This window comes from Salmo salar, chromosome 10, assembly GCF_965601325.2.
Source record: "Salmo salar chromosome 10, fSalSal1, whole genome shotgun sequence".
Lineage (NCBI taxonomy): Eukaryota > Metazoa > Chordata > Actinopteri > Salmoniformes > Salmonidae > Salmo > Salmo salar.
The window spans coordinates 18,019,324-18,032,679 of NC_138300.1; the positions used below are offsets into that span (position 1 = coordinate 18,019,324).

At 42.5% G+C, this 13,356-nt stretch overlaps 1 protein-coding gene across 2 annotated transcripts in view; it reads left to right on the forward strand.

Annotated features, from left to right (window-relative positions):
* The window catches only part of LOC106613647 (AT-rich interactive domain-containing protein 3A), a 67,081-nt gene that overhangs the window by 49,038 nt on the left and 4,687 nt on the right, over positions 1-13,356 (forward strand). For both annotated transcript variants that reach the window (XM_045687422.2, XM_014216131.3), the window contains 4 exons: positions 7,988-8,060; positions 9,609-9,792; positions 10,860-11,107; positions 11,404-11,688. In XM_045687422.2, coding sequence (XP_045543378.1) covers positions 7,988-8,060; positions 9,609-9,792; positions 10,860-11,107; positions 11,404-11,688 — 790 coding nt within the window. The remainder of the gene's footprint in view (positions 1-7,987; positions 8,061-9,608; positions 9,793-10,859; positions 11,108-11,403; positions 11,689-13,356) is intronic.

Below are 13,356 nucleotides of genomic sequence, written 5' to 3' on the forward strand. Positions count from 1 at the left end.
ACATCGTAACAGTGGACTACTACAGCAGATACTTCGAACTCGACAAGCTTCACAGCACCACATCTGCAGCTGTGATACACAAGCTGAAAGCAGCCTTTGCCAGGCATGGCATTGTAGAGACTTTAATATCTGACAATGGGTCCTGTTACAAATCAAATGAGTTTGAATCCTTCACAAAAGCATGGGAGTTCACACATGTCACCACAAGCCCACATTACCCTCAAAGTAATGGCCTTGCTGAAAAATCTGTGCAGATTGCTAAATCACTCATGGACAAAGCAAAAGTAGACAAGAGAGACCCCTACCTCAGTCTCCTTGATTACCGCAACACTCCAGTTGACAACTTCAAATCACCAGCCCAGCTGTTGATGAGCCGCAGACTTCGCTCAATCCTTCCCAGCACCAACCAGCAGCTGCAACCTGAGGTCGTCAGCTACAAGGACAAAAACATGCACAGAGACAACAATAACAAAAGCGATACTACGACAGGTCAGCTAGACCACTGCCACCACTGATCGACGGAGAGTCAGTTAGAATCCAGGAGTATGGCCTCTGGAAACCAGCAGTCGTCATCCAGCCAGCTGACACTGAACGTTCAAATCACGTCCGCACCGCAGAAGGAGCGGTGTACCGCCGCAATCGTCGTCACCTACTGAACACAAAAGAACAACACACTGATGAGATGAACTGTTCCCCTGAAAGAGAACGTGATGGACTAAATACACACACAGCACAACATACACCGTACTTACCTGCAACACCACAAGAACTGTTGACTGACACAGAAGCATGCTCTGCATCATATCGCACAAGGTCAGGAAGAGGGGTCAAGCCCAGAATTGTCCTAGACCTGTGAAATGTCAAAGGGTGTAGGTGGATCGCTGCCATAAAAGAGTTCCAGACTGTAAACTTGTTATTGAAAGTTCACTTGAAATGCTTTGGTATTGTATTTGTTTGAAATGTTAAGATGTCATTTCTACAGTGAAAGCTGAGTTGCTGAGAATCCCTTGTTCGAAACGTAACAGTATGTTGGATCATTGTTTCAGAGTCTATGTTGATTCAGTTGGTGTAGTATGCAATATCAATGGTTACTTACATTGAGTTCAAACTGCAGAGCATGTATTCAAAAGAAACGCTTAGAATATGTAAAACATTTTTCTTTTGTTTTAAAAGAAGGGGGATGTAATATTCATACGTGTGAACATACTGAATTATAATTGGATGCATTTTACCGCCGTATCCTACTGTGCTATAATTGGTTAAGACCACCCAGATGGTTAGGTCATGGTCAGTTGATCATGGTTGGAGATAGGTGAACATGCAAGTTGTAGCTAGCTAATAAAGAGCTACGTTAAGAAAGATCCTGTAGTACTGCATTTTATTATTTTGTACAGAGCGTGCAAAACAAGACAATGCAGAACAAAAAGACGTCACAACTGGGTCGCGTCTCTGGCAACCAAACCAACAGGACGAACGACCAGATGGCTTGGGTAGCAACCTCAGATTTGTATCAGGACTATATCTCGTGGAATGATGAAATGGTATGAATAAATTCATCTAAATAGGGGTTTTCATGAAAATATGTCAGTCATTATTTGAATAGGTTAGTAAGCTGTTGTTTGGAGGATATATTGGCACGGTTTGCCAGGCCTCAACTTCGTCTCGAGCCTAACGACACCCATGCCAATATATCCTCCAAACATTGGCTTCTATGGCATTATCATTTAAGTGTAGTAAGAATAGGCCTTTAATACATCATCCATGCAGTTAGCCATGTAGAGGCTCTCACAAGCTACCAACTATTCTACATTCATCATCAAAGTCTGTACTGGCTGTATGTAAGAACAGCTGGGGTTAGTGGGAATGGGATACATGTATCATTTGAATATTGTTCATTCTATTTCCATGTCATGTATCGTCAAGTGGTGTTCACTCTCTTTTCACTTCAAATGTAAATATATACAACGAAATACATGATTATTACTTTGCCATAGGCCCTATATAGGATTACTTTAATCATTTAAATGTAGTTATTTTATTGACTACATTAATTGGCAGAATTCAAACATATTACATGTGCTATCACCATTATTCTTAATCCACACAAATCAATTCCTTTAAATTATTTTGACTGTCCTCTCAACTCTCTTCAGTTCTTAGAAAATGCAGCAATACTCACTACGAGAAACAGCTTTTGTTTTTGCTTCTGAGTATTTCAGTTTCAGTTTTAAGTTCTATTATGTGCAGGATACACATGGTATACACCGTTCAACGAAATACATACTTCCCTGCGTCTTAGTCCTTTGATTGTGCCCCAACCCTCTGTTCATAAGGTGAATCTCGGATTTAAAGATCGGGAATTCAGTCAGGATTAAGATGTGTTGGAGCGTGTTTGGCAGTGTGTTCTGTCTCTGTAGGTATAGTGCTCAGAAAGGCTGAATTTGTTCTCAGGTTTAAAAATGAGTAAATGTCTGCTCATGCATAGGTTTCTGTATTTGTTTGGGTGTAGAAAGAGGAGAGAGACAGACTGGAAAGTCATAAATGGCCTAGTTTCGGACTCATTCAAATACATAGTGGAACTTCTTTTGCTATTCATTCATTGACCATCCGCAAGTGTGAATTCTTTCTTACTGTGTTAATTATGTCTTCACACTACACTAGAAAGAGGTACAGACTGGGGATGATTTTGGAAGACGTCAATCTTTATTTACGTACTACTTTGGTATATTCTGCAAGTCACTTTACCCTGTAGGTATTAGCTCCTTATTTTCACTTCAAAAACAAACTACAGTATGCTTTGCTGGTTCCTTCTTCTTGAGCTTAGATTATGGGAAAGGGGGATACCACTTGTACAACTGAATGCATTCAACTGAAATGTGTCTTCCGCATTTAACCCCTCTGATGCAGAGTGGTGCGGGGGGGCTGCCTTAAATCGACATCCACGTCATCGGCGCCCGGGGAGCAGTTGTATTTGGGGGTTAACTGCCTTGCTCAGTGGCAGAACGACAGATTTGTACCATGTCGGCTCGGGGATTTGATCCAGTGACCTTTCGTTTACGCTCCTATCCGCCAGGCTACCATGGAGTCTTAATTTCCTGTTCCTGCAGCCCAGTAAAACTTTGACTTGATTTGTACAACTAATTTTCCTCTTGAGTGGAAATATTCTCTAGAAGGCACAAAATATACACAATTATGATGATACATTTTTTCTTAGGGAAAAAAAAGGTAAGCTCTTAGTTGTGTAACATAATATAGTAGGCCATAGCATAAAATAAGTGTATTATACTCAACCCAATGATTTATCTGTTTCTACACGCCAACTCAAATTGATAAATTCAGAACGGTTGGTTCTTTTAATTCAATGCTAGCAAACTCAGCTAGCGTAGTGTTAGCTCTTTAGCTTCCTTACCTCACTGTGATGCATTACCATTAATGTGATTTCTTATTTGGAACTGTGGTTTTATATCTCTTTGAGTTGAGTGTGTATGAGTGTGATAATGAGTAAAAGGGAACAGCCAGCACCACAGTGTGGTGTTGAACTGTCCTTGTTCACTTGACAGCCATGTGAAAACGCCGAAAGCTAGCATAGGAGGGATACAGCTAGGAACAATGCACTATTTGAATAAGAGCGATCATGTACCGATGTTCACAAACCATATCCAGAACCTTCTCACACTGGTGAAGTCGAGCTGCATGTTTGCTCCCTCCCCCTCCTGACCTTTCCCTCCCATCCCCCACTCGTGTGTGTGTGTGTGTGTGTGTGTGTGTGTGTGTGTGTGTGTGTGTGTGTGTGTGTGTGTGTGTGTGTGTGTGTGTGTGTGTGTGTGTGTGTGTGTGTGTGTGTGTGTGTGTGTGTGTGTGTGTGTGTGTGTGTGTGTGTGTGTGTGGTCAGCCCTGCCCGGAGGTGATTGTCAGGTGTGAAAGGATGGGTAAGTGTTTGTGTGACACATCAGCTCAATGCAGTTCCCTCTCAATGTCCATGTGGGGATAGGGTTCAATCGCTAGGCCCAATTATGTGCTACGTGACACTTCTCACCCGGTGCCATGATGATTTGCATGGGACTCCGGTTGCTGTTGTTTATCTTAACTGATTTGAGTACCAATTCCAGCTACCTGCGCTGGAATTATTCATGGTATTTGACATGAAACAGTTTTTTTTTGTGTGTTTGTGTTTAACCCAACAGGCACACGACAAGCTTGACCTGCACACAGTAGTTAGAGCATTCAGAAATGAACATGTTGCTTATCTTGTGTCCAATAATCCAAGAGTTACTAATGAAGAAACATTGGAAACAGCCAAATAAACATGGTGCGCTCAACCATTTTATGTAGTTTGCACAGACAATGCATTGAAGTGGTCTCTGACTATCTGTTTGCCTATTCACATTGTAACATTCTGGGTGGATCGAAGGAAATCTGGTTTGGCAGGAAAACTGCTCACGTTAAAACTCCCTGCTACTAAAAGTTACATCTAAAACGCCTGCCTACTTTGCCGCAGTATCACTGGGGCACACATAAAAGTAATGTACTGTAATGCTCACCACCAATGTCATTGACACAGCTCTTTGCGACACAATCGCACACAAGGAGACGGTCAACGCCCTATCAGTGTGTATACTATAGATTTAGGTTGATGTGACAACCTGTAGCCCCCAAACCCCACCCAGCCCAGATAAACAGATGTGTTCTACTAGAGGTATGTGGGGGAGGGGTGGGGGGTCTGGTTTGGAGGGGGGATTAGATGGGTGTCTGTGTGGGGGGTCTCTAAGAGTTTCCTGGGAAAAGGATGCAGCTGTATCCAGTAATACGAGAGAGAGAGGGGCCCAACTAAAGGGAGTGGTGGTTGATAGAGAGAGGGGGTGGGGAAGGGAACCTGATTGGTGGGTTTCTCTAGTAACTTGTGTCAGGAAAGTTAACTGTTTAAAGAAAGAGGAGCATGCTCCATGGCTTTGCCTAAGTAAATTGATTCTGCTTGTCAGGGATGGTGTCAGTAATCTTGTTCAGAGTGGTTGCTGCGGTCCCTCAACCTCTCCAACTGTCTTGTTCACCCGCCACTGGTACTCCAAACCTTTTGCTATGGCTTGGCCCAGCTAATGACTTTTCTTTGAGATGAATCTCATGCTAATCTTCAGTCTAAACCAGGGGACTCCAAAGTAATTTTAGCGAATGGCCCATTGTTTTTATAAGAAAATCTTATTTTCAATATACAGTACAGGCTCACAGTATAGCAATTATCACATTGCCTAACCAGAATTGACTGAATTCATTGAGGTTCACATTAGATTAGATGGCTGGATACAATTGGGCCCCCAGATATCATGTCTCAGACCCCTGGTTAAGCTATGAAGCCAAAAGGGTATCCTATACCAGATGAAGAGAGCACACAAATCTCCCTATTGACTACACACAGTTGAAGTCGGAAGTTTACATACACCATAGCCAAATACATTTAAACTCAGTTTCACAATTCCTGACATTTAATCCTAGTAAAAATTCCCTGTCTTAGGTCAGTTAGGATCACCACTTCATTTTAAGAATGTCAAATGTCAGAATAATTGTAGAGAGAATGATTTATTTCAGCTTTTATTTCTTTCATCACATTCCCAGTGGGTCAGAAGTTTACATACACTCAATTAGTATTTGGTAGCATTGCCTTTAAAAAGTTTAACTTGGGTCAAGCGTTTCAGGTAGCCTTCCACAAGCTTCCCACAATAAGTTGGGTGAATTTTGGCCCATTCCTCCTGACAGAGCTGGTGTAATTGAGTCAGGTTTGTAGACCTCCTTGCTTGCACATGCTTTTTCAGTTCTGCCCACATATTTTCTATAGGATGAGGTCAGGGCTTTGTGATGGCCACTCCAATACCTTGACTTTGTTGTTCTTAAGCCATTTTCCACAAATTTGGAAATATACTTGGGGTCATTGTCCATTTGGAAGACCCATTTGCGACCAAGGTTTAACTTCCTGACTGATGTCTTGAGATGTTGCTTCAATATATTCACATAATTGTCCTCCCTCATGATGCCATCTATTTTGTGAAGTGCACCAGTTCCTCCTGCAGCAAAGCACCCCCCCCCCCCCCCCATCCCCCTTTCTCCTCCAAACATAAATGGTCATTAATAAGGCCAAACAGTTCTATTTTTGTTTCATCAGACCAGAGGACATTTCTCCAAAAAGTTCAATCTTTGTCCCCATGTGCAGTTGCAAACTGTAGTCTGGCTTTTTTTATGGTGGTTTTGGAGCAGTGGCTTCTTCCTTGCTGAGCTGCCTTTCAGGTTATGTCCATATAGGACTCGTTTTACTGTGGATATAGATACTTTTGTACCCATTTCCTCCAGCATCTTCACAAGGTCCTTTGCTGTTGTTCTGGGATTGATTTGCACTTTTCGCACCAAAGTATGTTCATATGTAGGAGACAGAACACGTCTCCTTCCTGAGCGGTATGACGGCTGCGTGGTCCAATGGTGTTTATACTTGCGTACTATTGTTTGTACAGAAGAACGTGGTACGTTCAGGCGTTTGGAAATTGCTCCCAAGGATGAACCAGACTTGCGGAGGTATACAATTTCTTCTGAGGTCTTGGCTGATTTCTTTTGATTTTCCCATGATGTCAAGCAAAGAGGCAGTGCGTTTGAAGGTAGGCCTTGAAATACATCCACAGTTACACCTCCAATTGACTCAAATTATGTCAATTAGCCTATCAATTAGCCATGACATCATTTTCTGGAATTTTCCAATCTGTTTAAAGGGACAGTCAACTTAGTGTATGTAAACTTCTGACCCACTGGAATTGTGATACAGTGAATTATAAATGAAATAATCTGTCTAACCAAATGTTGGAAAAATGACTTATGTCATGCACAAAGCAGATGTCCTAACCGACTTGTCAAAACTATAGTTTTAACAAGAAATGTGTGGAGTGGTTGAAAAACAAGTTTTAATGACTCCAACCTAAGTGTATGTAATCTTCCGCCTTCAACTGTAGATACTCTGTGGCAAACAGATATGCCCTCTTGTTTATGTTTGCTGTAACTTATGTGATCTCATTTTGTCCAGACAGTTCTATTGTCAAGGCGATGATCTTTTCCCAGGCAGGTTAGGCCTATCTCAGGAGCCTACAGTAGGAATGCTGGCAGAGCAGACCGGTGTGGATTGGATAGAAGGAAAAGGAAGAACACGGCGGTTGCGCTGTGGAGGAGGAAGAGGTGGGGGGAGGCATGGGGGGGAGATCTATTACAAACTTGTGAGAGAGGGAGAAAGAGCGAGAGAGACTGAGGGGAGCCATTTTGAAGATTTATGGCATGGCACTCCTCGAAATGCAGGCATCCTGTAATTAAGACTTGCCTTGCCTCCAGCCCTACATTACCGCTCTCCCCGCCTAATCATCCAGCCCCCCATCCCTCTGATAATAAGATCTTACGGCAGCTTGGCGTCACTAATGAGCGCTAAATGCCACAAAGAGAATGGCCTGTTTGTGGTTACACAACAAGAGCCTGAAAAAAGCACTCCCAAACCAGAGTAGAGTTTTACATTTTGTGCTCTGGTCGAGCTGTTGTAATGATGAAGAACCTTGTGTAGCAGGTATACATATATATATATTTCACCTCAGGTATACATTTGGTTTGTAAGCTGCACGTTTGTTTGACATTCTAGCCAGTCAAAAGATACTTTTCACACCAGCAAGTGTGAATCAGACTGTAGTGAACAATCTTCATACCGCAATTGAAGTTGCCTCAATAGCCCACTGTATTCCCCTGAGCATGTGATCCACTTTTACTGTTAACTTTCACTGAGCTCTCAGCTATAGCAGCAGGGCCACATCAGGTTTTCATCAGACTGGGCCTCCTCTCTCGACTTGATGGCATTCTGAGGCTGAGGCTCCATCCTCCATTTTGGGGCAATAATGGCTCTCAACCCCCGTTGGTAATCTGCTCCCAGCTGTAACCTGTTTCATCTCTTCCCCCTCCCCTCTTCTCATCTCCTCAACAGCTCTATGAACTAGATGGCGACCCCAAGAGAAAAGAGTTTCTGGATGATCTATTCAGCTTCATGCAAAAGAGAGGTGAGGGAGTGTCGTATGTGTCAGAGAGTACTGTACCTTTCTGTCCCTCGATCTAGCAGAGCCACATCAATGCCAATAACTGCCATGACTCGACGGAGACTGGAAGGCTGTACTGTTTGCCTTGGTGGATTAGTACTGGGAGGCAGTGTTCTGTTCTCTGGCCCAGTGGTTCCCAACTCCAGTCCTCAAGTACCCCCAACAGTACACATTTTGATCGTAGCCCCAGACAAGCGCACACCTGATTCAACTCAAAGGGTTTGATGATTAGTTGAATCGGGTGTGTTTGTCCCGGGCAACAATCAAAATGTGTACTGTTGGGTGTACTTGAGGACCGGAGTTGGGAACCACTGCTCTAACCCCCCGTCCCTTCCCCCTTCATTGACATACGAAACACCACTCTCAGCTTTCACCTCCACGGGTGGATCATTATTCATTTGGAGATGATTGCCAATCCCTCACTGTTCCCAGCGCGTCTAAAAGTAGAGCGTACATAAGAGTGTATGAATTGAGTTAGGAATGTATTTATGCATATGTTTAGGCTCCAGAGTTTTTGTATGTTGCTCCGTTCAGTTATGGTGTTTAGTTTGGTTCAGCATTCCAAGTGTGAATTGCTGCCTCAAAACATGGCAATTCCACACAAGCTTATTTTATTAAACATAGTCATACTGTATCTACAAAACGATGCAGAGAAACAACATGGAGAGTAGTCAGCAGTCACATTGTGGGTTGATGTAGTGTTTTTATTCATGCATTTCAAACAGCACAGTACATTGTATAATGTTGATACACAAATTAGTTCTACTTTGGAAATATAAGGCCAACATGTTGAATGTAATAACAATAAATATAAATAAACGTCAAGATAGTCAGTGTGGAAAATCCAGTATTGAATGTTTACAGTATGTTTGCTGTCAAACAAATGTATGGGCGGGTCTGCGTGCATAGTTTCTCTAATAATTGGACACTGCCCTCTAGGGACAATATAGGGAATTGACAAAAGACAAAGGAGAAACATTTCTTTTTTTAAAAGCTTTCTTAATTGTTAAAGATGTCACATATTTGAAAGGATAATAAGACCCAATACCATGACAAGAGTAAAACAGACATGGCATTGACAACAGTCCCGTGTGGCTCAGTTGGTAGAGCATGGTGTTTGCAACGCCAGTGTTGTGGGTTTGATTCCCACGGGGGACCAGTACGGGGGAATTTTTTTTTAATGAAATGTATGCATTCACTACTGTAAGTCGCTCTGGATAAGAGCGTCTGCTAAATGACTAAAATGTATTATGTATTAAAGTATTGTGTGCTCAGAAAAGGTGTGACACTGTAGGAAAACAATACCCTCTCCCTATTAGACCATGACATTTCTGTCACCAAAGCCACACCCATTGAATGTAGTCTTGTACTCCTGAAGCGTTCAAACCGTTTCGAACTACTAGAAGGCTTTCTCAGTTCACACTCAGTTCCATAGTAACATATCAAAAGAGAAACCTAGCAAAAGAATATGGTGCAAGCACAGGCAGTGAGTTGTCTTTTCCCTGTCTCCAGGAACCCCTGTGAACAGGATCCCCATCATGGCCAAGCAGGTCCTGGACCTGTACATGCTGTACCAGCTGGTGACAGAGAAGGGAGGCCTGGTGGAGGTCATCAACAAGAAGCTGTGGAGAGAGATCACTAAAGGACTCAACCTGCCTACCTCAATTACCAGTGCTGCCTTTACTCTCAGGACACAGTGAGTACCAGGGGTTGGAACAAAAATAATTTTCCAATAATTTGTTCTGAACAGAAACATAATTTTGTTCCGTTCCACTGTTTGGACCAGCAAAATAAAGTTCTGAACTGGTTCGACCCCAAAACAAAGTAACTGTTTATATCGTTCCTTTCTGATCCTTTTTAAACCTCTGAAATCAACTTTTTTTAAAACATTTAGCGCAACATTAAATGACTTCACCAATCTGTGTGGATAGAGCAGCTTGCTATGGAGCGGGCAAGCTATTTACATGCATTGGATAGACAAGTGTAGGATGCGCGATGCGATTGACATTTTGCAGGTGGTCGGAGCTGGCGGAGGAGGAGGCTTGGCTTGAAGCGCTGGGCATCTTGTTGTGACATGCATTATCTGAATTAGTCCCACAGAATTATACCTACGGAGGAGCGGCTTTCATGAAGGAACTTTGAATGTTTTTGAACTTCAGAGAGTTGGCTTAACGTTGGACCAGAGCGGCACCAGAATTTAAAAAAAATAAACACGTCTTACCTTTTTGTAGTTAACAAATCCAATGTGAAACGTCATAACTACAGTATCCTTAACTAGCATTGAAAGGTTAATCCATTATTCTCTAATAAATAATCTCTCTAATTTCTGAACCCCACTTGTACGTCAGTAGGCTACAGTAGACTATACGTTGGAGGGGGAGGTAGCCTACACGAACACTCACTGGCTAAGATGTTCAGGTAGACACTGGAATAAGTGAGTGCTTTGCATCGGCTTTGTTGCGTTTTTTTGTGGGACTGAAAAAAAATGCTTTAATGTAAAATAATGTTATTAACCGGTTCCCATGCTTTTAAAATAACCGTTCTGTTCTGGAACAGTGTAATTCACTTTCGTTCCCGGTTCTGTTCCTCTAAATTGATTATTTTCTGGTTTTCTGTTCCGTTCCCTGAACCAGTTCCAACCCCTGGTGAATACACACACACACAATTTGTAAACTTGTTTCAAGGTATACTTATCCATTGTAATAGTGTTTTTCACATGATTTCATAATGTTCCTAATACCAACTGAAATGATGTTTTCACAGATACATGAAGTACCTGTACCCATATGAATGTGACAAGAGGAGCCTCAGCAACCCCAATGAGCTCCAGGCAGCTATCGACAGTAACCGGCGGGAGGGCCGCCGGCAGAGCTTCGGCAGCTCCCTCTTCACCTACTCCCCCAATGGGACCCCCACCATGCTGTCCTCCCCCAAGATGTCCATGCAGAACATGGGGATGAACGTGGCCACCAACGGAGCATCTCTCACTCCCATCCAGAAAATCAAGAAAGGTGTTGTTGGAGAGCAACAGGTTTTGCTCAGATATCTTTAGAGGACAATTATGCTGCATTGAAATTAGGAAGTTTGTTTAATTTAATTTAAATTCTTCTCTGGGTTCATTCATGTCATTCAGATTGAAGTGAACAGTAAACCATAACACGAACACAACCACAAAGTGTTGGGTGGGTTCATACAGATTACCACAGAACAGTTGATGTGAACAGTAACCCATAGCATCACACATTTTATTTGAAATGCCACCACATCCAACACTATCCTGTTCTAAACTTCTACGTTTGCCCTGCAGAAGAGGAGGGCGGTCAGCCCCTGTCCGGCATGAGCCGCATGTCTGGGCATCCTCTGGCGGGTCACTCGGTGGCAGTGGTGCAGGCGGCAGCGGCCCAGGCAGCCATGGCGGCCCAGGTAGCGGCTCTGGAGCAGCTGAGGGACAGACTGGAGACGGGCGAGCCCCCGGAGAAGAAGATGGCTCTGCCTGCCGAGGAGCACCAGCGACTGCTGCAGAGAGCGCTGCAGCACAACCTGCTGGCCATGACTGCCCAGATGCCCATGAACATCCGCATCAACAACCAAGGTAAAGAATGTTGCAATTTTAGATGCACTTTAAATAAAGTTTGATTTGAAGGTACCAATATTGGGCCACCATTGCAGCCCATCAGTAAAATAACATATGTCTTAGTATGGTTAATAACCAAAGTATGTCACTCACAGCGTAGAGGCCTGAGGGCACACAGTGTGTTGTGAAATCTGTGAATGTATTGTAACGTTTTCAAATTGTATAAATTGCCTTAATTTTGCTGGACCCCAGGAAGAGGTGCTGCTGCTTTGACAGCAGCTAATGGGGATCCATAGTAAATACAAATAGAGCATTGGTTCCTAAACTTTTTTACATTGTGACCTAGCTAATGAAGGCCTTTCAATTTCTCCTTGACAACCACCACATTAGACAAAACCGTATCTCTAAGCCACAACCCAGTCTTTAGCTACAACCCAGGGACTGGCCACACAACCCATTAGTGGTTCTCAACACATCATCTGAGAAAACACTGGTCTACAGTACAGTCCTAAAAGGGGATTTATGTCATGTAGATCAGGCCTCCTGTTCTGAAGCAAAATTGTCGATCTTGAACTGGCCATGTCAAACAATTGCGTATTTTGACCCATTTTGCACATACAATGTGCCCCAGCAGCATACAGACACTATACGTAGAGGATTCAACAGCAGAACTTTCTTATCCTCTTATCAGTGTCTAGTAAAAGTACAGAATGCTGGGGAATTTTACTTGACATTTTGTTGTTTTTGTTCAAAGGAATGAGTACTATTTCATGGAAATGCCCTAAAGCTATGTAGCTTTTCCCCCCTCAACTCTCCTCTTATGTGTTTTCTGTCTATTTAACAGTAGTTTGCAAGTCTACACAGAAATGTATGAGGTTGTGTGTGTGTGTGTGTGTGTGTGTGTGTGTGTGTGTGTGTGTGTGTGTGTGTGTGTGTGTGTGTGTGTGTGTGTGTGTGTGTGTGTGTGTGTGTGTGTGTGTGTGTGTGTGTGTGTGTGTGTGTGTGCTTCAGTAGTAGGGTTGTGTTTTCATGGTTGTTCAGACGTTTGGTTGTTCAGGCTGTTTGTATGTATAGTTCAGCAAGGCAGTTTACATAATAGGTTGTACAGTTAGGTTGTTCAGTGACTTTGTTTAATATATTAGGTTGTTCCGTTTGTTAGGGTTGTTCACGTAGTTAGTTTATTCAGATATCCATTTGTATGTGTTAGATTGTTTAATGAATTTGTTTGTTTATAAATTAGGTTGTGCAGTTAGTTAATTAGTTTACAGTGCCTTCAGAAAGTATTCCTGCCCCTTGACTTATTCCAAATTGTTGTTACATCCTGAATTCAAAATGTATTAAATAGATTTTTTCTCACCCATCTACACACAATACCCCAAAATGACAAAGTGAAAACCTGTTTTTAGAAATGTTAGTACATTTTTGGAAAACAAAATACAGTATCTAATTTACATAACTATTCACATCTCTGAGTAAATACTTTGTAGAACCACCTTTGGCAGCAATTACAGCTGTGAGTCTTTCTGGGTAACTTTCTAAGAGCTTCCCACACCTGGATTGTGCAACATTTTTCCATTGTTCCATTCAAAATTCTTCAAGCTCTGTCAAATCTGTTTTTGATCATTGCTAGACAACCATTTTCAGGTCTTGCCATAGATTTTCAAGTAGATTTGAAGTCAAAACTGT